Source organism: Convolutriloba macropyga, chromosome 14 (assembly GCF_964194025.1).
Source record: "Convolutriloba macropyga chromosome 14, txConMacr16.3, whole genome shotgun sequence".
Classification (NCBI taxonomy): Eukaryota; Metazoa; Xenacoelomorpha; order Acoela; family Convolutidae; genus Convolutriloba; species Convolutriloba macropyga.
In genome coordinates, this window is record NC_134481.1 from 33,333,499 (window position 1) to 33,358,840 (window position 25,342).

At 34.0% G+C, this 25,342-nt stretch overlaps 1 protein-coding gene across 2 annotated transcripts in view; it reads right to left on the reverse strand.

Annotated features, from left to right (window-relative positions):
• Positions 1–23,846, reverse strand: part of LOC142353338 (uncharacterized) — a 147,398-nt gene extending 123,552 nt beyond the window's left edge. The window contains exons 1-2 of one of the 2 annotated variants that reach the window (XM_075405571.1): positions 23,691–23,846; positions 22,861–23,148 (exon numbers count right to left, since the gene is read on the reverse strand). In XM_075405571.1, coding sequence (XP_075261686.1) covers positions 22,861–23,140 — 280 coding nt within the window. In that variant the 5' untranslated portion in view covers positions 23,141–23,148; positions 23,691–23,846. Of the gene's footprint in view, positions 1–22,860; positions 23,149–23,589; positions 23,607–23,690 lie in introns of those variants that run through there. The other variant, XM_075405572.1, reaches the window with a different exon arrangement.
• Between the last annotated feature and the right edge of the window lie 1,496 nt (positions 23,847–25,342).

Consider the following 25,342-nt stretch of genomic DNA (forward strand, 5'->3'; position numbering starts at 1 on the left):
CTGTGTTAGTTCTAATGAAAGCATCACCAGCACACAATGCAATTATAAGTCGTCTTATGGGTTCTTTTGTAAAAATATCTTCGTGCTTCCAACTTTGCTGCCCCGTTGTTGCAAGAAAAGTTTTTGTTATCACTTCATTGTATCGATATATTGCAGGTGTTCTCAAAAGTGTTTTCTCAATGGCTCCGACTACGTTGTCTGATACAGTCATCTTTCTAACAAAAAGATTGGCTTCGTCAATTTTTACTTTGTAGTTTTTGCCAGCTGCTTCACTTATAGTGGGAAAATCATCTTGTGACCTTCGGAAAGAAATTCTCAGGGTAACTCCGCTTATTAATTGTTTTTCGCACGAGAAAAAATCAACAGCTAGTTTTCCATAAAGAGTAATTTGAGCTGATTCTCTTGCAGCCTGCTTTCTTGCATCTTTTAATGCATTATCAATTGCGCTAGGGTTTGCTTCATACTCATAACCTTGACACTTTAACCAAGTCTTCTTTGCATCTGTCCCGTGCGAGAATTCTGTTTCTATGAAACTTTTGTGAGCATAGTGTCCATTGGCAGAAGAGATTTTTATTCCATTTGCAGAAACAGTACAGTCAGCAAATAGGGAATGAAGGACATTATTCACAAAAAATGCGGCATCAGTAATAGCGGGATCACCTGCGTCATATCGTAAATCAGTTCCATCAACATTTTGTATTCGACATTTTACTTCCAAATAAATTTTCTGCAACTCTATGAAATTGTTGCGATCGCCTACAACTTCGAATTCGAGCGATGATCCAGAGGGAGAATAAAATGGTCCAGTTTTTTGCTCAAATGATTGATCAAAGGTGACTAGCAAAGGTGGTTTTTCAAATAAATCCAAGGAACTGTGAGTGGCTTCGGAAGGTATTACAATATTAGTTCGCATTTTTGACACGAGAGAAAAGATCCAGTCGACTTCTTCTTGGCTGTGGTTTTCGAGAAATGATTTTTTAGTGAAACGTTTCTTGTAGGTTCGAGGTTTAGCAAAGTGTTGTCTTCGACGTTTAATAACTTGCCGGCCTCGTGTTATGCGTGAATGGAGAGAACCACCAAATTGTTTTCGGGCTGTTTTTGCAACCGTGCTTTTCAACGCCTGCTTTGCCGACTTTCGTTTCGTTGCTACTTCAACCAACTCAAGTGCACCCTGCACTAAAAGCTCTCGGCCAATTCCTTTGGCAGCGGGCCATATAATTCTTCTTGCCAATGGTAAAGCAACTCTTCCAATACCTGCTGCGAGGGCTCCAAAGCCACTTCCTCTTTGACGATAATAACCGGAGAAATGTGGCATCGACTGCGATGCTTGGTTGCTGTAGTAAGCTTCCATTTCACTTGTTTTTTTGAAACTTTAAGCCTACTATCACTTTTCCTGTACCATTAAATAGAATAAGTTTTCCGGCTTCGTTCCTCAACTCCACTTTAATGTTCTGAATATTGTTAGAAAGTATGGGCTTGTAATCCAGAATTGTAAATGTCTTGTGATGAATAGGTGTAACAGTGTTTATGCTGCCGTTTCTTAAACGCCTTTCGGTCTCAATGATTTTAATTACAGGAGCTCTCACGTCTCCAATGATTTGATATTCTATAATGTCTATGTAGACAAATATTAATTGTGAGCCACAGGTTATATCGACTGGGAAATCACTTTGGTGTCTATTGAGAGTTTTGTGTGATTTGTATCCAATATGAATGTATCCATCATGCGAGTTGTCTTTTATACCCTTGAAGCCGAGAATACTTGGAACTTCTTCGTTTTCAAATGAAAAACCCTCATTCGCTCCGAATTGTAAAACCAGTTTATGAGTAATTTTGTCAAAAGTAAAATCAAATTGTTTAAACTGAGCAATTCGCCTAAGTTCATCCATGAGCTGATCCAAACTAGTGTAAATGCCTTTGCGAATTTTTCTAAGGTGTCCACTGCGATTATTTGAGGCGTCGAGTTCCACTCCCGAGTTTTTATAACGACTAACCCGTTTGAATTGACGTTGTTGATGTTTGATATGAGGGATATTGAAGATAAAGCTACTTGCCATTCTCCATCCAAAATAAGTGGTTGAGATAACTGGTTACGGAATTTTGCCATTGTGTTTTCACCAAAAACTTCCATTGATGCGTTGGATATTAGGTCGATTGTGAATTCTTTAGCGGCATTCATTTTTTTCGTCTAACACGTTTACTTGGACTAATTCCTGTTCATAAAATTTACCTTCAATTATAACGTTGTTTTCATCTATAAGATTGTACGTTGGTGGACTCACGGTAGCACTTTTGAATATCGTAAAAACTTCGCCTGTTTAATTTTGTTTATAACCTTTTCTGAATTTTTTGTCGTGCTTTGCAATCCTAACAAGGTCTCCTTTTCCGTATTTTGGTTTGTACTTTGTTGTGTTGACTGCTAATGATATTAAAATTGGTTCATATTTTTTGAAAACTTTATTAGGTGCTAAATGGGTTAACCGGCTAACACGACTGTTTATAGTATTTACAAACTGGGGTAAATCTTCAATATATGTCCAAGTCCACTTTTCTTCCAAATATATGTAAATGATGTTTTTAAGCAAGCGAATGTTCCTCTCTGCAAATGCCGACTTGGTTTCGCTTTCTGTTGTATATAAATGAATTCCTTTCTTTTCACAAAATTTTTTGAAATCTCCTTTGAACTCTGATCCCTTGTCTGTCCATACTTTTTCTGGCTGTTTCTTCTTGATCATTTTTTGAACGCTTCAACAGCATCTTTTGCATATAAGGCCTTCATTGGTTGAACTCGTAAGTAACGTGATAAAACATCCACAGCCACTAACAAATATTTTACACCGTTGTTGTGTTGGGCAACTTTATCCATATACGCAACATCGACAGACCAGATTTCATTTATTCTATATGCAACAGCTTTCAATCGGGGAAAACTTTCCCTGAATTGTCTGTATTTCGTGTACGGGGCTTTCGACTGAAGATAGCGAACAATTTTGCCTCTGGTGAAACCGCTAGCCTTCTTCAAGTTAGCAATACTACCAAATGCAGCACTGCCTTTAGTGTACAATTTGTCTAACTGTTGAACTTGATAGGAAGTAATTCTCCCAGGGGCTGGTTGGTTTGATTTCATTTTCTGCCTCTTCAAAGTTTCTCTGGTCGTTGTCAGAAGCTTTTGTTTTCTTTCGCTGGGATTTTGAAGCAACCTCTTTGACCGACTCATATCCCAAAAATTGCAGCTTCTCTTCAGATGATAAATTTAGAAACTTTTTGGCGTATGTGTTACAAGTCAAATGCGAACCAATATCGAGATGCGTTAATGCACTGAATTGTTCGAAAGATAGTTTCCAAGTGGTTTGTTGTAGATTGTAAAGAAATGTAGCAGCAAGAACTTCTGTATTTGTCCCATTAATAAGCAATCTCTTTGATGAGTCCAAGGACACAGAATCTGATTCCTCTATTATGTCCAGTATTGTATTCGCTCTTTCAAACTTTATCCCCTTCAAGATTCTAATATCATTCAGCACTCCTTTTTTGATAGTCGATGTGTTGTCTGTCGTAAATGATTTTGCCAAAGACTCGTTTATTGTACTTCTATCGTCCACTGAAGCGTCAGTCTGTTGTTCTGTGTCCTGTTGCGAGGCAGGTGCTGATGGTGACTTGTTTCTCTGGAGAAGCGATATCTGCTTGGCTCGATTGTGAATATTTTTGTTGCTGAGTAATTGAGAGACATGAGGTTGTTCTCTTGTATACATTTGTTTAGGTATTAACACAAACTCTTCAGTATGCATTTTGTTCGAGATACTCTATGCAGGGTATTGCTATGAGTTGGATGAGACTGATACCTGAAGGAGATTTAATCAGTTTTAATCGTTCCGTTTTCCCAACTTTTCTGTTCGAAAGTTGACGCAGAGTTTTTTCAAACTTTTTCAGTTCTTTTTTGTTGACTGGTACAACTCCAGAGAGTACGTTCATCACACAATCACTCAGAAACCAAATGAAGTCACTGTCACTAAATAATCTGAAATCAATGTTGGAGTTTTTGTTTGTACTATTTGCCCATTGCTTGAGCATAAGCAAGTGTCTTTTTTTCATTCGTAATTGGTGTAATGACTGCTTCTTGTGCAGGAATGTAAAAAATTGAAGGATCAGGTCCAATAATTTGTCATGCAAATTTGTCATGCAAATCGTAAACCCTGACTTGTTTTTGGATCCAGATCAATGATTAAATGTCCGTATGGCCCAGCTGTTGCTAATTCGTATGAGTCCTTGAGTAATTGGAGACAGATCAGCTGTTTTCCAAGGTATTCAATCTGTTGAATGTCACGCAGTGATTTGAACAAAATTATATGAGTGGTGTTAAGTTCAATTGTTCTCAACCATTTGCTTTGATGAAACAAATTATGCTTCACATATATAACATGAAGTTAACGATGGCGTCCAGACGTAGCTATTTTTTACAAACTCTTTGTCATTAAAAATTTCCTCGCATGACTCGTCAAATATAAGAAGACAGTTCGAAAGATTTTTCGTTATCTCCAATCCTGAATATTTGATGAATTCAATGCGTGCTATACTACCTCGCATTTCCCTGAACAGTGGTTGGAACTCCTTGTAAAAGTAATAAATTTTCTAAAAGCGCGGATAAAAACTGTTCCCCTGCAGCATGTGAAACAACAGCTCAGTTTTATCGGAACCGCTGGGTCCAACAATTGACATGAATATCCTGTCATGTGTCAGAATCACTTTGTTCATAGTTTTGGATTTGGTAAAATATAACCAACTAAGCTTGACAACAATGCAATCCAAATTGATTTTTCTTCACAACTTTCTGTCAAAAAAAAGAGCATAGTGAAGCAAAGGATGATCATTAGAACTATGATACTGACTGGAACAAAACATATTAATTCAGACCGTGGCACCGATGAGTTGGAACAGCAACGCCATGGAGGTCTCTCTTTGTTGTTTACATCAAACACTAAATTGCTGACACCCGCATCAGCCTCGTCTCTTTGATGCATTTGAAATAATTTTTTGCCTCAAAAGTTAATTGCAACAAGAACGATACAAATTTCAGATATGTAATTTATTCATTGTTTTCAATGGGCAACTGTTTCATATACCAGAATTCAAAAAAATTGAAACCTTTTATGTGACTTTTTTTCTATAGTCTATAACAAACAGTTGATGAGTCATTTTCTTTATACGATGGTTGATTGAAGACTTTCTCAACTTCGGGATGCTCCAAGACATAAACTCGCAACTCATTTGGCATCTCTTTCAGAGTTAGCTCACGTTCCGGTAGTAATTTTTTCAACATAAAGGGAGGAACTTTTCTGTCCGCCCATTGTTTCCAACGAGGGATTCGTTGCTCTTTTGGTGCCAGCGGTGGCTTCTCGGTTGTTTTGTTTGTAGCCATAATTGAATTGATTCTGCAGTTCGCGAGCTCTCTGTTTGTTTTTCACATACAATTGGAATTGATAGAAGTTATCAATCATAGGGAGGAAAGCTCTGAAGCTGTCTAGTTCTTCTGGAGATAGCGTAATTGTTGCGAAGTAACGTTTTGCTGCTGTGCTATACAGCGGGTTGTAGCGGGATTGTTGTGCAACGCCGGGTCTGCTGTTGAAAAAAATTTTCTCGCTTCTGTTGATCAACTGAATAATTGTTCTGTATTGGTACACAGGGATCTTGAACTCTGTTGAATAATACTATCGGCTGATCGTCAAGAGGAGTAGAGCAAGTAAATATCTTCAAATTGTCTGACAGATAGGTGGTCAGTGTTGCCGTCTCTTCTCTGTGCATCACATTGTGTCCACTGTGAAAATATTCTTGCTTTACGTTCTGCACAATGATTGAATACTTGACAGTTTGCTGTAAAATTATTGGAATGTAGACTGCAAAAAGCAACTGTTTCCTCTAGAAGTATTTCTGAAATGCGGGGACAATTTAAATCTTCTAGATTGTAAACTTTTTTCTGTAACAACTTGCTGAGGACCTCACACTTTTCGGTGCCTTTTGCAAAAAAAAAATTTCCGGGTAAATCGGAAACTGAAACTTAAGCAAACTGCTTTCAGGTCACTGTAAGGTGTATCGCCATTGTCCCAATCGAGGCCGTGCAGGTTGTGTGTCAACCAAATAACAGTTTGTTGATCGTGTGCCGGTAATTCTGCAAAGCTAACTGGAGGATTGAAAAATATTGTATCGCAGTAACTGCAACACAAGCAGAGTTCTTTGATAATGCATCCAATTGACTTCGGTTTGAAACCTTCGAGATCGAGAACAACAGTATTTGCGGACTTGCTTCCGAAATTTTTTAGCATTCCAGCTCACGGAATAATTGAGAATGGAAAAATTTCACTGATAGCACAAACAGTATTCCTGTCAAATGTCCAAAAAGACAATTATTTATTGGTGAATAACGGAAAGCGTATACATATCCAGGACCTTTGTTCCTACAATCTTTTACGAATCCAGCTGCATCGTGTAAAGCCATATGAAGTCAAAAAACTTTGCTATATTTTAGTAAAGGATCTAGTCGTGAATTATCAGCTCCTATTAAACCACCATAGGGTCTGAATTTAAGTGCTATTTCCCCGTCAGTTTCTGGATCTAAAAATGCGCAGGCTGCAACAAAATATAACTGACGATGTGATATGTGACTAAAATTTTGATTACCTCTCAGTGATACAGTTTTTTCGTGAATCAACTTTATGTCTTCTATTCCAATTTTATTCATTACTAAGTGTATACTGAACGCATGGTCTTGCAGCCAGAAAGTTTTATTTATTCAATTATGATTGGCTGTCAACTTGAACTAAATCCTCTGTTCTGATTGGTCGGTTTTGTTTCTCAAACTCTTTAGTGTTTCTCACACTGAACATGTTTGAACACGATCTTTTCTTTCTCTGCTTACTCCATCCTCGAGTATATCATTTATTAGTTTAAACATCCACAAACAGGTGAGTTGAATTATCTTTGTTTTAGTCTATAATATGTACTCAATTGTGAACATAAATTTGCATGACCACAAGTGAGTACATACTTATACAAGAAATTGTTTGCTTTTTCCGCCCAAGGTTGAAGTACATGTGTGAATGTGTGTGTGTGTGTTTGTGTGTGTGTATTTATGTATGTATGTATGTAGTTATGTATGTATGTATATATGCATGTATGTATGTATGTATGTATGTATGTATGTATGTATGTATGTATGTATGTATGTATGTATGTATGCATGTATGTATAGGGTAAAAATTTTTGAATTTTTTCCGACAACTTTTCTTACTCAAAGAAAATGTTTCACACAATTTTACATTGATTCAAACCGAAAAAACGCAAAAAAGTTTTCAACCCCATTTTTCAAAATTTTTTACAATTTTTGATCCTCCTATAGGGTTAAAATTTCAATTTTTGAAGAAAATTTTTCCGTAATTTTTTTTTACTCAAAAAACATGTTTCACACAATTTCACATTGATTAAAACCGAAAAAACGCAAAAGAATTTTTCAACCCCATTTTTCAAAATTTTTTACAAGTTCTGATCTCCCTACAGGGTAAAAATTTCAAAATTTGAAAAAATTTTTTCCGACAATTTTTTAGTCACAAAACATGTTTCACACAATTTTACATTGATTAAAGGCAAAAAAACGCAAAAAAATTTTTCGACCCCATTTTTCAAAAATTTTTAGGGCATTAAGGCATTCTTTAACCTTAATTGAACAGAAACATTAAGGCATTCTTTAACCTTAATTGAAAAGGTGTGTTGAACAAACAAGTTCGGATCCCTTATAGGGTAAAAATTTCAACTTTTGAAAAAATTTTTTCCGACAACTTTTTTTTATTCACAAAACATGTTTCAAACAATTTTACGTTGACTAAAGCCGAAAGAACGCAAAAAAAATATTTCGACCCCATTTTTCAAAAATTTTTACAAGTTCGGATCCCCTATAGGGTAAAAATTTCAACTTTTGAAAAAATTTTTTCCGACAACTTTTTTTATTCACAAAACATGTTTCACACATTAGCGGTAAATTCTCAAATATGAAAAACTAGATCTGAATACTTTTATCATACACAATTTATGTAATCGCAATGCTAGCAATAGCAGTGCTTAATTTATATCACTGTTCTAAACAAACAAACAGACGCCACAGCAAACAATTAGTCGTAACAAAAACTGGGTCATGCTTGTAAACAAATTGAACCAGCCGAAAGCCGAAATTGAACCAGCCGAAAGTTACAATCAGCCGAAAGGTAAAATAGAAGAATTTTTTCGAAAAAAAAATTCGGAGCTGAGCAGAACCTCAACGGGGGGGGGACACTATGTATTAAGATAGGGAATGCAGAAATTGTCCCGCTAGGGGGACGCTTAGGGGGACATTTAGTGCGAATTTCATTAAATGTCCCCCTAAGTGTCCCCCTAGGGGGGACAATTTCTGCATTCCCTATCTTAATACATAGTTTCCCCCCGTTGAGGTTCTAGTCAGCTTTTTCTACTACTGAGGTCAGACGACGCTGTATTATAAAAAGGACAGTCAAAATCGAAGATCTATTTGTCTCACTGTCTTATTCTTAAGGAAATCTCTTGTCGTCACATCACTTTCGCTCGTCGAGAAAACATTTTATATTTTTTAACAAAAAAGGGTAAAACCCAATTTTTTAAATCTGAACATACTTCCCATCTAAAAATAATTCGTTATGAAAAACAAAACACTTTGTGAAATATTAGAGCTGTTTTTTATATATATAAAATCGTTTAAAGAAATTAATTGATTTACAATAGCTGAAAATTAAAAAAAACACTGGTAGATTGCAATCAATTTGCTCTAAGTTATTTTTGTAAACATTTGTTTGTTTGTCTTTTTGAAAATATGCAATTTTTTTGTGCAAAAAAAGACATAAATTAAAACGATCACTGAAACAGTTGAGTCGTTTGAAAATTTTCAACCCTAGAGGCGTCATTAACAACTGAGCAAAAGCCCAGAACACAGAAACATTAAGGCATTCTTTAACCTTAATTGAAAAGGTGTGTTGAACAAACAAGTTCGGATCCCCTATAGGGTAAAGATTTCAACTTTTGAAAAAATTTTTTCCGACAACTTTTTTAATTCACAAAACATGTTTCAAACAATTTTACGTTGATTAACGCCGAAAGAACGCAAAGAAAATATTTCGACCCCATTTCTCAAAAATTTTTACAAGTTCGGATCCCCTATAGGGTAAAAATTTCAACTTTTGAAAAAATTTTTTCCGACAACTTTTTTTATTGACAAAACATGTTTCACACATTAGCGGTAAATTCTCAAATATGAAAAACTAGATCTGAATACTTTTATCATACACAAATTATGTAATCGCAATGCTAGCAATAGCAGTGCTTAATTTATATCACTGTTCTAAACAAACAAACAAACGCCACAGCAAACAATTAGTCGTAACAAAAACTGGGTCATGCTTGTAAACAAATTGAACCAAGTTACAATCAGCCGAAAGGTAAAATAGAAGAATTTTTTTGAAAAAAAAATTCGGAGCTGAGCAGAACCTCAACGGGGGGGACACTATGTATTAAGATAGGGAATGCAGAAATTGTCCCCCTAGGGGGACGCTTAGGAGGACATTTAGTGCGAATTTCATTAAATGTCCCCCTAAGTGTCCCCCTTGGGGGGACAATTTCTGCATTCCCTATCTTAATACATAGTGTCCCCCCCCCGTTGAGGTTCTAGTCAGCTTCTTCTACTACTGAGGTCAGACGACGCTGTATTATAAAAAGGACAGTCAAAATCGAAGATTTATTGGTCTCACTGTCTTATTCTTAAGGAAATCTCTTGTCGTCACATCACTTTCGCTCATCGAGAAAACATTTTATATTTTTTAACAAAAAAGGGGAAAACCCAATTTTTTAAATCTGAACATACTTCCCATCTAAAAATAATTCGTTATGAAAAACAAAACACTTTGTGAAATATTACAGCTGTTTTATATATATATATAAAATCGTTTAAAGAAATTAATTGATTTACAATAGCTGAAAATTAAAAAAAACACTAAATGCTGGTAGATTGCAATCAATTTGCTCTAAGTTATTTTTGTAAACATTTGTTTGTTTGTCTTTTTGAAAATATGCAATTTTTTTGTGCAAAAAAAGACATAAATTAAAACGATCACTGAAACAGTTGAGTCGTTTGAAAATTTTCAACCCTAGAGGCGTCATTAACAACTGAGCAAAAGCCCAGAACACAGAAACATTAAGGCATTCTTTAACCTTAATTGAAAAGGTGTGTTGAACAAACAAGCGATTCAAATTAAACCTCAATGAAGGATCCAATGAATGTCCGCAAGCGCTAATTTTTGAGTTGAAATCTCTTGAGGTGGACGTACAGACACTTTAACGAGCTGTATGTTTACTTTTTTCGATACAATTTTATCGAGCAGATAATGAATTTCATGCGTGACTTAATAGCAAAGTTTTTGAGGTTGGATTAATTTTTTTTGCGTGAGTCAGAATTTTTACTTATGTTTTAATAATTGTTTCATTGATATTGGCTAACAAAAAAGGTGCGTAAGAAAAGTCAGTTTTTGAAGTTTTTTCCAACACAATGGGTACATCAATATCATCAGTGAAGACCAAAAATGTGAATGCAAATGTGAATGCGTACCAAAAATAAGAATGCAAAACATAAACAAAACAATAGGACAGTTGTTTTGTCCAATTCAATAGATGAATTCACAATCAAAATCTTGCGTTGAAATCTGCTGCTAGAAGCTAAGCATTGAAGTGAAAATAAAGTAAATTTGTCTCAAACTAAATTGATTTGAAGCAATTTTTGACATTTTTAAGCAATTTTACTGCCAGAATTATTGTCTCTTCTATTGACGGCACAGACACTTTGTAAAATTTTTGTTTAATTTTTTTTGGTGAATTGCAAATGGAAACATATTCATAATTGTTTTCAAGATGTTTTTACTGTTCATAATAGAGAAAATTGTTTTCACTAATTTTTGTCAACTGCATAATTACAGCTTTGACACAAACAGGGCAACAGCTTTTCAAATTGCTATTTCTAATTCAATATTTTAATCCATAGTTGATAAAAAACTGATCCAGATTTTTGGCCTTGATGAAACCGTTGGCACTTGAATTTTGAACATAGATCCAACAATAAAAAGTTTTCTGTAATCTAAGCGACTTAAAAAATCTTACCAAACATGGAAGCAATAATTTTCTTGAAAAAAGCCAAACTTCCTGAAGGCAGTATATAGTTTATGGATAATAACGGGACATCAGAAAACAATTCCCGATACATCTGGTCAGATTTTGGAACGGTAATTTTTTCCAATAAATTACGGCTGCTCCTACTAAAGTCGAAGAGCAAAATCATGGAAATATACTATATTTTGAACAGCAAATGTTAATGCAAAAACTCTTATCATTGTTTTGCAAAAATTCTTTTTCTACTTTTTAGTCATAAAAAGTACTCCGTGCAAATTTTTCCTCAAGCTCTCCACTGTCAAATCAAACGGTTTAACGTTTTCGCATTTTTTTTTGTTAACATCTATGCTTTGCGATTTTTATGAAACTTACTTTTTTGTTTGATCAATTATATTAAATCGAACAGTTGACCTTGCTCGTTGCAATTGACTTTGCCCGAAACTCCAAAACTGCTCGTTTCGACTAGTTGACCTTCCTTCGTTCATGTGTTCTTAAAGAAAAAAGACAAATGGAAACAGAATTTTAGATTTCCCTTTTCTCGTTCTTGATTCTTATAACTTTTATCTGATAATTTTAACACCATTGATAGATCTTAAATAAGCAACATGATGAACCAAGAGGAGTTCAATTCGCAAAATGAAAATGAACCGTACCGAATTTATGTAGATATTATTTATAAGATAGATATATTATTATTGTATCTAATGTATTAATATTATTAGATATTATTTTTAAAAGTTGAAGAAAAGACACAACTATCAAAGGGTTTGTTATTTCGGCAAGTCAATTTTTGCTAAAAAAGCAGCCAAATGATGATCCAAAGGAGTCAGGTAAAATCTCGCATCAAGATAACCGCTCCATCATTCAAGAGGTTCGAGTAGGACGTCTTGAGTCAAAAGAGGTCCCCACAAAAACAAAAAATCTTGTTATTGGAAGCAGTCTGGTTAACAATTTGGTGCGGAATAGAACTATACCAGAAGATATCTGCGAACATAATTATCGAGTCTCAACAACCTGTGAAAAAAATGAGGCTGTAAAACAATTGCCCAAAACAGTGATCAAAGCAGTTCTCATTCAGGGCGGGACGAATTCAATTCTGAAAAAAAATATAAAAAAAATCGATAAGTTGTTTGAGAAGTACAATTTTGGTTGATGTAACGATAAACACGCTATCTCCTGTGAATAATGTATTAATGCAAGTGCCACCAATTCGTAATCTGCCAAAAAAACGAACATATTAATGTGCGCATTAAACTTTTTAATGATAAAATAAATGCAATCGCAGGTGATAAAAATTATAAAGTTGCAAAAGTGTACGACCTCATTATTGTATTGTAATATGACAATTTGAATTTCCATTACAAACAAGGTGTCCCTTTTTTAAAAAAAAAATGCGTTCTTTCTCAATTGCTTCCCACATTTAATAATTTAATAGCTCTGAATAACTGCCAACGTAATCCAAATCAAAACCCAAAGTACCGCAATCATTGGAGACAGAGTTATAATTATATGAGAGGTCAGTACTAGTTGAGTTAATTGTTTTGCTAAATATTCTTTGTTTCGTTTGTTTTATTCTATTTGCATCGTTTCAAAATGATGCTTCAGTTCCACATTATTTTGCTTCGTATTTTGTGTGTACTCACATCAAAAAGGAACTGGGTCTTCACTAATACACAAAAAAATCCTGAGAGGACGTCATCTTGGATGTCTAATAATAATGCTTTTCCGAAAAACAAAATTACCTGCCTGTTAAAGATTTTTCTTTACTCCTTGGTTGTCACTGGATTTCTCCTGTTCTTGACAGGTTACGTAGAATTAAACCCAAGGCCACCTCTAAATTACGCACAGCTTACAACCTTAATGAAAAAATACAACAATCAAGTAAAATTTCTACATCAAAATTGTCTAAGCTTGCTGGGACAAAGGTTGCTCCTTAAGAATTTTCAATCGGATTTAGGTAACAATTGTGTTTTGGGCTTCTAAGAAACGTGGTTGGCATCAGTTAACAATTTTTTGGTTTGTTCGATACACTCAGAATACTTAATGTCATTCAGATAAGACCGACGTACGGATCTCAAAGAGAAAAACATTGGCGGTGGTATTCTTTATTTTGCTCAGAAAAAAAATCATCCAAAAGCACAAAAAGATCTGGAGACAATGTAAGAAGACCATTTTGAAAGTAATTGGGTAGAGTGTAAAATAAACAAAAAGCCCGCGTTGATAAATTTGGCCTACTGTCCAAAAAAGAAGTAATATGTTTTGTTTTGGAAGAACTAGCCCTGGGTTTAAAAAGAGCAGTGGACGAAAACAAAAAATTTTTCTACTGGGTGACTACAACCTTAATTCCTTTAGTTGCAACGAAAGAAATCTTCTAGAAACTGAATTCAAATACAACTTTAGCAACAAAAGAAACATCAAGGACGGAGTCGCTAAGAGACTATGATATATGCAAAAATTTCTCAATTCCCAGACACTAAACTCGATTCTCAAAAGTGATCACTTAGCCACACTTAGTTTAATTGGTGAAACCAGCAAAAATAAAAAAGAAGCTATCAAAAAAATGCGTTTGATAAAACAAAGTACTCTAAAAATTCTTTTTCCCTGGACGTTGGGAGATAACGTGGAGATCATTTTATATATCAGAAAATCCTGAAGACAAGTATAAAAATTTTTGTTCTTCAGTGGAAACGGTAATTAAAAAGCATGCTCCAAAAAAGACCGTCTTCATACGCCATGACAAGCCTAAACGAACGCTACATCAACAAAGGGTCATCAAAAAAAATTCTTGATACATTTGGTCAGATTTTGGAACGGTAATGTTTTTCAAAAAATTACGGCTGCACTTACTAAAGTCGCAGAGCAAAATCATGGAAATATACTATATGTTGAACAGCATATTTATGTAAATGCAAAAACTCTTATCACTGTTATGCAAAAAATCTTTTTCCACTTTCTAGTCAAAAACAGTACTTTTTATACAATTTTTGATCGAAAACCTGTGCAAATTTAACGTTTTCGCATTTTTTTATGTTAACATCTATGCTTTGCAAATTTTATGAAACTTACTTTTTTATTTGATCAATTATATTAAATCGAACAGTTGACCTTGCTCGTTGCAATTAACCTTGCCCAAAACTGTCGTTTCGACTAGTCGACCTTGCTTCGTTCATGTGTTCTTAAAAAAAGACAAATGGAAACAGAAATTTAGCTTTCTTTTTTCTCGTTCTTGTTTCTTATAACGTTTATTTGATACTTTTAAAAACTTTGATGGATCTTAATTAAGCAACATGATGAATCAGGAGGAGTTCAATTCGGAGAATAAAAATGAACCGTACCGAATTTATGTAGATATATTTTAAAAAGTTGAAGAAAAGATACAACTATCAAAATATTTGTTATTTGAGCAAGTCAATTTTTGCTAAAAAAGCAGTCAAATGATGATGCAAAAGAATCAGGTAAAATCTCGCACCAATATAACCGCTCCATCATTCAAGAGGTTCGAGTAGGACGTCTTGAGCCAAAAGAGGTCCCGACAAAATTAAATAATCTTGTTATTGGAAGCAGTCTGGTGGAAAATTTGGAGCGGAATAGTACTATACCAGATAATATCTGCGAACATGATTATCGAGTCTCAACAACCTGTGAAAAAATTGAGGTTGTAAAACAATTGCCCAAAAGAGTGATCAAAGCAATTGTTATTCAGGGTGGGACGAACTCAATTCTGAAAAAAAACATAAAAAACGTCAACGAGTTGTTTTCGAAGTACAATTTTGGTTGATGTAACGAGAAACACGCTATCTCCTGAGAATATTGTATTAATGCAAGTGCCACCAATTCGCAATATGCCAAAAAACGAACATATTAATGTGCGCATTAAACTTTTTAATGACAAAATAAAAGCATTCGCAGGTGATAAAAATTATAAATTTGCAAAAGTGTACGCCCTCATGATTTTATTGTAATATGACAATTTGAATTTCCATTACAAACAAGGTGTCCCTTTTTTAAAAAAAATTGTGTTCCTTCTCAGTTGCTGCCCACATCTAATAATTTAATAGCTCTGATTAACAGCCAACGTAATCTAAATCAAAACTCAAAGTACTAAAATCCTTGGAGACAGAGATACAATTATATGAGAGGTCAGTACTAGTTGAGTTAATTGTTTTGCTAAATATTCTTGGTTTCGTTTGTTTTATTTTATTTGCATCGTTTCAAAATGATGCTTCAGTTCCACATTATTTTGCTTCGTATTTTGTGTGTAATCACATCAAAAAGGAACTGGGTCTTCACTAATACACAAAAAAATCCTGAGAGGACGTCATCTTGGATGTCTAATAATAATGCTTTTCCGAAAAACAAAATTACCTGCCTGTTAAAGATTTTTCTTTACTCCTTGGTTGTCACTGGATTTCTCCTGTTCTTGACAGGTTACGTAGAATTAAACCGGCTACATCAAAATTGTCAAAGCTCGCTCGAAAAAAGGTTGCTCCTTAAGAATTTTCAATCTGATCTAGGTTACAATTCTGTTTCGGGCTTCTAAGAAACGTGGTTGACATTAGTTAACGATTTTTCGGTTTGTTTGATACACTCAGAATACTTAATGTCACTCAGAAGCGACCGACCTACAGATCTCAAAGAGAAAAATAAAGGCGGTGGTATTCTTTATTTTGTTCAGAAAAAAAATCATCCAAAAGCACAAAAAGATCTTCAGACAATGTCAGAAGGCCATTTCGAAAGTACTTGGGTAGAATGGAAAATAAACAAAAAGCCCGCTTTGATAAATTTGGCCTAGTGTCCAAAAAACAACTAATATAGTTCTTTTTGGAAGAACTAACCCTGGGTTTAAAAATAGCAGCGGAAAAAACAAAAAGTTTTTCTACTGGGTGACTACATTCATAATTCCTTTAGTTGCAATGAAAGAAATCTTTTAGAAACACTGATCTTGCCGTATGGTTTATTGAATTCAAATATATCTTTAGCAACACGAGAAACATCAAGGAGGGCGTCGCTAATAGAATATGATATATGCAAAAATTTCTCAAGTTCCCAGACACTAGACTCGATTCGCAAAAGTGATCACTTAGCCACACTTTGTTTAATTGGTGAAACCAGTAAAAATAAAAAAGAAGCCATCAAAAAATGTGTTTGATAAAACAAAGTACTCTAAAAATGCTTTTTCTCTGGACGTTGGGAGATAAATTGGAGATCATTTTGTATATCAGAAAAATCTGACTTCATGTATAAAAATTTTTGTTCGTCAGTGGAAACGGTAATTAAAAAGCATGCTACACAAAAGACTGTCTTGCTAGGCCATGACAAGCCTATACTAACGCTACATCAACAAAGGGACATCAAAAAACAATTCCGGATACATCTGGTCAGATTTTGAACGGTATTTTTTTCAAAAAATTACGGCTGCTCCTACTAAAGTCGCAGAGCAAAATCATGAAAATATACTATATTTTGAACAGCATATTTATGTTAATGCAAAAACTCTTATCATTGTTTTGCAAAAAATCTTTTTGCACTTTCTAGTCTAAAACAGTACTTTTTAGACAATTTTTGATCGAAAATCTGTGCAAACTTTTCCAAAACCTCTCCAGTGTCAAATCAAACGATTTAACGTTTTCGCATTTTTTTAAGTTAACATCTATGCTTTGCGATTTTTATTAAACTTACTTTTTTATTTGATCAATTTTATTAAATCGAACAGTTGACCTTGCTCGTTGCAATTAACATTGCCCAAAACTGCTTGTTTCGACTATTGTTTATGGATAATAACGGGACATCAGAAAACAATTCCCGATACATCTGGTCAGATTTTGGAACGGTAATTTTTTCCAATAAATTACGGCTGCTCCTACTAAAGTCGCAGAGCAAAATCATGGAAATATACTATATTTTGAACAGCAAATGTTAATGCAAAAACTCTTATCATTGTTTTGCAAAAATTCTTTTTCTACTTTTTAGTCATAAAAAGTACTCCGTGCAAATTTTTCCTCAAGCTCTCCAGTGTCAAATCAAACGATTTAACGTTTTCGCATTCTTTTATGTTAACATCTATGCTTTGCGATTTTTATTAAACTTACTTTTTTGTTTGATCAATTTTATTAAATCGAACAGTTGACCTTGCTCGTTGCAATTAACATTGCCCAAAACTGCTTGTTTCGACTAGTTCACCTTGCGTTGTTCATGTGTTCTTAAAAAAAGACAAATGGAAACAGAGTTTTAGCTTTCCTTTTTCTCGTTCTTGATTCTTGTAACTTTTATCTGATACTTTTAACACCTTTGATAGATCTTAATTAAGCAACATGATGAACCAAGATGAGTTCGATTCGCAGAATAAAAATGAAACGTACCGAATTTAAGTAGATATATTTTTAAAAGTTGAAGAAAAGATACAACTATCAAAAGATTTGTTATTTGAGCAAGTCAATTTCTGCTAAAAAAGCAGTCAAATGATGATGCAAAAGAGTCAGGTAAAATCTCGCACCAATATAACCGATCCATCACTCAAGAAGTTCGAGTCGGACGTCTTGAGCCAAAAGAGGTCCCCACAAAAACAAAAAATCTTGTTATTGAAAGCAGTCTGGTGACAAATTTGGTGCGGAATAGTACTATGCCAGAAGATATCTGCAAATATGATTATCGAGTCTCAACAACCTGTGAAAAAATTGAGTTTGTAAAACAATTGCCCAAAAAAGTGATCAAAGTCGTTCTCATTCAGGGCGGGACGAACTCAATTCTGAAAAAAAAACATAAAAACGTCAACGTGTTGTTTTCGAAGTACAATTTTGGTTGATGTAACGAGAAACACGCTATCTCCTGAGAATAATGTATTAATGCAAGTGCCACCAATTCGCAATATGCCAAAAAACGAACATATTAATGTGCGCATTAAACTTTTTAATGACAAAATAAATGCATTCGCAGGTGATAAAAATTATAAATTTGCAAAAGTGTACGCCCTCATGATTGTATTGTAATATGACAATTTGAATTTCCATTACAAACAAGGTGTCCCTTTTTTAAAAAAAATTGTGTTCCTTCTCAGTTGCTGCCCACATCTAATAATTTAATAGCTCTGATTAACAGCCAACGTAATCCAAATCAAAACTCAAAGTACTAAAATCCTTGGCGACAGAGATACAATTATATGAGAGGTCAGTACTAGTTGAGTTAATTGTTTTGCTAAATATTCTTGGTTTCGTTTGTTTTATTTTATTTGCATCGTTTCAAAATGATGCTTCAGTTCCACATTATTTTGCTTCGTATTTTGTGTGTAATCACATCAAAAAGGAACTGGGTCTTCACTACTACGCAAAAAAATTCTGAGAGGATGTCATCTTGGATGTCTAATAATAATGCTTTTCCGAAAAAAAATTACCTGCCTGTTAAAGAATTTTCTTTACTCCTTGGTTGTCACTGGATTTCTCCTGTTCTTGACAGGTTACGTAGAAATAAACCCAGGGCCACCTCTCAATTCTACACAGTTTACCACTTAATGAAAAAATACAACAATCAAGTAAAATTTCTACATCAAAATTGTCAAAGGCTGCTCGGACAAAGGTTGCTCCTTAAGATTTTTCTATCTGTTCCAGATAACAAATGTGTTTCGGGCTTCTAAGAAACGTCGTTGACATCAGTTAACGATTTTTCGTTTTGTTTGATACACTCAGAATACTAAATGTCATTCAGATGCCACCGACGTACTGATCTCAAAGAGAAAAATAAAGGCGGTGGTATTCTTTTTTTGTTAAGACAAAAATTCATCCAAAAGCACAAAAAGATCTAGAGACAATGTCAGAAGACCAATTTGAAAGTACTTGGGTAGAGTGTAAAATAAACAAAAAGCCCGCATTGATAAATTTGGCCTACTGTCCAAAAAACATCTAGTATATTTCTTTTTGGAAGGACTAGCCCTGGGTTTAAAAAAAGCAGCAACCGAAAACAAAAAAAAATTCTACTAGGTGACTACAACCTTAATTCCTTTAGTTGCGATGAAAGAAATCTTAGAAACTCTGATCTTGCCGTGTGGTTTACTGAAATCAAATACAACTTTAGCAACACGAGAAACATCAAGGAGGGCGTCGCTAATAGAATATGATATATGCAAAAATTTCTCAAGTTTCCAGACACTAGACTCGATTATCAAAAGTGATCACTTAGCCACACTTTGTTTAATTGGTGAAACCAGTAAAACTAAAAAAGAAGCTATCAAAAAATTTGTTTGATAAAACAAAGTACTATAAAAATGCTTTTTCTCTGGACGTTGGGAGATAAATTGGAGATCATTTTATAGATCAGAAAATTCTGACTTCATGTATAAAAACTTTTTTTCGTCAGTGGAAACGGTAATTAAAAAGCATGCTCAATAAAAGACCGTCTTGATACGCCATGACAAGCCTAAACTAACGCTACATCAACAATGGATATCAAAAATAACAAAGAAAGTTGGCAAAGACATCAAGTAATAGCAACAAAAATGTTTTGAGGCAGGAAAATGAAAAACACCTGCTAGATGTGTTTCAAAACTTAAAAAGTTCAAGAGAAAGGTGGAATTCTATCAGAGAAATCAAAGCAGTGAAAAATCACAGACAAAATTACCAAGACTCAAAAACAGTTTTAGAATGGTTTTGACCAATGGAAATGATATTGTCAATCTTCTTAACCATAAATTTTCAAAGTTAGGTGAATATTTTGGTAAAAAAAAACAGCATCATGTAAAAATTCGGCATCATTCTGTAATAATGCGGCACGCCACGGTAACAAATTTATATTCAGGTATACAACAACCAAGCAGATATTTGAGATACTCAAGCAATTAAATATTAAAAAACTTTTGGATTCATCACTCATTCAAGGTTGGGCTTTAAAAGATGCAAGAAAACACATAGCTGAACCTCTCTGTTGTTTGTTTAAACAATTCATAACTGAACAATTTTTCCTAACAACATTAGGCGTGCCCGCGTGTTGCCTCTTTTCAACAAATGTGATCCTGAAGATCCGATAAATTATCGACCATATTCGATTACTGGAGCTCTGGCTATTATTTTCGAAAAAATTCATCAAATATTAGCTCATTTAGAGAGGAATGGGTTTCTTGCAACAACACAGTTTGGATATTGAAAAAAAATGTCAACAACAGATGCTCTTTTATATCGCACTGAAAAAAAAACATACAGGAGTTTTTTTAGACCTATCAAATGCTTTTGTTTCGATATCACATCCTATTCTTCTACATAAAACTAAACATATAGGTTTTAGTGAATAAGCAAATACAATTCTAAAATCTTATTTAGAAAACCGTCAATTATCAAGAAAACATTCAAAAAGTCATATTCTCGAAGTATGAATCAAATTAGATGGCACTTAACTGTGGATTACCACAAGGTACTCTGCTAGGCTCATTGCTTTTCAACATATATATAAATGAAATGAAAAATGATACTGATGTGAATTCTACTATAATCTAGTACGCTGATGATACTTTTATCTTTTGCAGTAGAAAAACAATTTCTGAATAAAAAAAAAACATCTTGAAAAAAGTATTGCTAAACTCACTCTCTTTTCCGAGAAAAATGAGTTTAATGTAAATGAAAGCAAAACCGCTTTCTTAATTTTTGGAGCCTCTAAAGGGAAAAAATTCGAAGAAATAGTTGTTAACGGATGTGCAGTTCTCGAGAAAAAAGTTGTGAAATACTTAGGAGTTCATATTGACTGTAATCCTTCTTTCGATGAAGAAATAAAAAATGTACTAAGAAAAATGGCTTTTGGCATAAAGGTCATTTACTCCATCAAAAATTTATTTCCAGAAAAAACAAGATCTGCTTTACTGAACGCTGTTCGCTCTTGTTTTAAGTCATCTGCATTGCCCAATTTTTCTGTTCTCAGGTCCTAAAAAATCACTTTGAGTTACTCTAAATAAACAACTGAACTGGGGGATAGAAGCATGTTTCAATAGAACTAAATTTGACAGGATCATTGATCTCAAGATCAAGCACCAAAATCTTACCAGTAGAATACCTCATAAAGTATCGGGTTATTATATATTTCATAAAGCTTCTGAAAACAGATCTACCACCTTTCGTTGAACTCAAGTAAACCAGCCTAAGTGCTAAAATGAATGACCGTACAAACAAGCTGTCATTTGGAGCAAACCAAAAAACAAATATAATGCAAAACTGTTTTTCAAAAAAAAACAATTGACTGGTATAACGATTTACCTCTCGCTTTGAGGCGGAATATCACTGAAAGCGGGCTCTCAAAACTACAATAATAAATCATTTCTGGAATGAGTTTATAGAAGACCCAAAGGTTTCTGAATTGAATTTAATCTCAAATCTTTCAAGTTCAATCTTAATTTGACTGTTTTAGGGCGTGATTTATTCTTCTGAGAAATGTTAATAGGAGGATTAGCATTTTTTAACTATTCTCTTTTCTCAAAAATGTTAATTGTAGAATTAGCATTTTTAAAAAATTTTTCTTATAATTATAATTCATCTCTCTTAATATATCGATCTTTTAAAACATTGTAAATTTAATACAATTTTAAACTCTCCCAATATGTGACGTTTGTTTCATTTATACTTCTTAACACTACATTGCCTTTAAACTATGATCTGTATTTTATAGTTCATACTCAAAGGAATTAACAATGATTTCTTTTTTTATATTAGTACCACATAGAGGGGCCAAAGAAAAAGATTTCTTATTAAATCAGTGTTCGTTTTTCTGTTGTGGATTATAATCTTTTAGACTTTTGCCTCTGACCAGACGATCTGTATGACTTTACTCTCTGGTCAAATTCCCAGGAAGAAGTCGTCTTTGGTAAAACTTCTTTTGGACAACGTTGTCTTCTAATCAGATCTTGTCATCATACCTGTGTACAAACACTGTCAATCTTTTCTATGACTTATTCGTCTTTTCGAGACTACCAAATTTGGGACAAACTGTAATGAACCAAAACAAGGTCAAAGTTTTCTTTGGTCTGAAAGCGCAGCCTAAGTGCGGTTGTCACTTTATCGCACAACTTTAAAGAAGAGCAAAAAAAGTATCAGATACAGGAAGCGTCTTTGCTTTATAATAGACGTCTTCCTGTATCAAAATGAACCTACGTTCAAAGAAATTTTTTTGTATAGCAGGATGTAATTTCTAGGAAAATTGTGTTACATAGTTTTCAACAATTTTTCTGCTTAATTCTAACCGAAAAAGGCGACTCATAACTTCGAAGATATAAAAGAATGTGTGAGTTCTCAAATCAATGGCCAGATATCAACAAACGAGAGTTCAAATATTGGTCCACACGCATTGGGGGGTCAGAGAACAAAAACAAAGAAAACCTGTACATCAATTTTGTCAGCAATTATTGGATCAAGTACAAGTCTCCGCTTCATGTGGTGCTATAATCAAGAATCTCTCGCCGTGAACATAAAAAGAAGTGCCTGCGACTTATAGATTTAATAAAATGATTAAATATTAGCTAATGTAATCCAATTTTTTCATGTTTCAAGATTATCGGAAACCAGCTTTAAAAGCGAGTGATTTCACTCGAAAATCCGGTTCAGGTAGACCATTGTATTGTTAATGAGCTCTAAAAATTGGTATATTCGACTTTCTGTGATTTTTGTATGTCTGATTTAAAATTTTCTGACTCACCGGTTCCCATAGCATCCTCGACGTCCGAGTGGATTCCTCCAACAGAGGAGTCATTCAGATCCTCCGATTCCATCGCTCGTCTCTCGTTCACCTCAAACGAGTCTAATTGCTGTTGATCTGAGGGGTTCGTGTCAAGTCGGCCTCGATCACCCGATCCTACTCGCGACAAGTCTGGAATCGTACGGGCTCGGCTGGCAAAACTGGAACTGGCGTTTGAATCATCGACACTTAAATCATCTTCGGGAAGCGCAATTGAGGGGTTTTGAGAACTGGGGTCCATTTAAGGACCTGTCAATAATTCGATTATTGATTTTTTCAATATTGATAAATTTTTTTCATTATTTTGATATTGGTTATATTCTTATTTTTCTTGTTACTTAGCGTCAAAAATGTAGTGATTATGAAAAGCAAGTATGAAATTTTAGGTCTTATTTGTTTCCACAATTGTAGAGAAACCTTGACAATGTTTTTTTAAACTTTTTTCTTTAAAAATGATGAAAAATGTATCTATAGATTTTTAATTATAATAAAAGTAAGTTCAGAAATGAGATATAATGTAATATATTTTGCTCTACGGGCCAGATTTTGTATGATTTGTAATGAAAAAATGGTGGAAAAATGTTGCAAATTTGTAATTTCCGAGAATAATTATACAAATATATGTTTATAAATTAAGATTGTTTATTAACGAAATGTTGTATAAGACAAAGCAACATAATTCGCACGCACTTTTAGAAGTATAGTTAGTTTCACATGTTTAAGTGTATTTCAGATCTCATGCAGGAAAATAAATGTGAGGCCGTTTAATCTATAGTCATACACGGACTTACCCATATTAGGGAATATTTCTTTGAGTATAAACTACGTAAGCGGTTGGTTTGGAAATCTTCTTGTTAAATATGAAGTAGGAATCTTAAACATTAAATTTTAAATCTATACAAGAACCCTTCAAGGCAAATTTCCATGGAAATGGTCTCGTTATAGGCAAAGTTGGTAAGTACATTTATTTCATTCCCAGCTCTTAAACTATACGCTCAAATGTAAATGCCCCGCTCTAAATATAATTATACGTCGTTCTACTTTGCCAAAAATAAGTTTGCTCAAGTCTGCTTTTAAAATGCATACTTCAAACTGAAATATACAAATACCATACGTGCATTTGGTATGTTTACCCTCCGTATAAAGTGCTTAAAATGTGAGCGAAAGCCTTCCGCTGTGTTTCCTGCATTGAAAAGCAGTTTTGCCCAAATTGTCATAGCCCTGATTTTTAATCATGTTACGGGCTACAACCAAACCATGTAGCTATGAGTCAATACTCAGTACATTTTCAGGTTAAGAAGAGACAAATCTTTATATCTGCGCTGGAAGATTTGGTTTCAAAATTAGGAACAGCTCGAGTGTTAAATGTGTTTGTAGTATCAAATATCAAATATACATGAAATCTGAGTGAAATTTGAACTGCAAGTCGTAGTATTTTAATTTGAGAAAAAACATGGCCGACAAATTCAACAGGGCTACGGTTATATCTAGGGTTCCAATATCTAAGAACAATGATATACAATAGATAGACAACAGTTAGATAAGGAAGGTTTCGTCTACTAACATACTTTCTCAGCTTTTTTGATCGGTTTTTTAAGATACGTAACTTTTGATGCTTGTTCAAAATGATCAAAAATAATATTTATACCGAGCTTGTGTCTACCTGACCTAAATCTTCTTTTATATTGTTATCTATTTTAAATACTTGCTTCCTGATAACAGTTAAAATAATAAACATATGGATGTCTTAAGTTCTATCAAGGTTACCAAGTTTATTGTTCGCACTGCGTTGAAGAAATGATCCATGCAATTGTATAGTTATTGTCCATGTGTCCAAGACATTATATTTTAAAATCTAGTTGCTGGTCGGTGTGAAGCCAACCAGTCATCACTCAAAAAAGTTGTATACTTCGTGCCCCCCTTCGTAGAGGTTATCTATATACTCGATTAGCATGTTATATAATCTATACTCGATGAGTATATACTCTATAAAAGTGTATACGAAGAACGCCTAGATGTATACATTATCAAAAAATTCTGTTCGAGAAATAATGATTGAAGTAGATTGCAAAACGAAGTTTTCTCTTCCAAAAACCTGAATTGATTTCACTTAAAAAGTTTTTAAAATTATTTTAAGAAATCTTTGGTAACAGTAAGACATCCATCACAGCCAGGTACTCTAACTTAGGTGTGTCTGCCATGAAAACAGTTTGTATTTTATTTATGATTAATAACATGTCACAAATAATTTTTGCTCGGCTCACTTTCGTCAATAGTTAGTATGTTTTGCATTATATGTTTCCTTGGAGGAAACAAAAGCATAAATAAGATTTTCTACCCGGCCCACACATTTTTATGTGTCCTATTAGAATTGTTTGATTTTATCTAGATTGCATCAAACGTCAAAGTCTTTTGAAAATTGTACGCATTTTAAATGAATTTC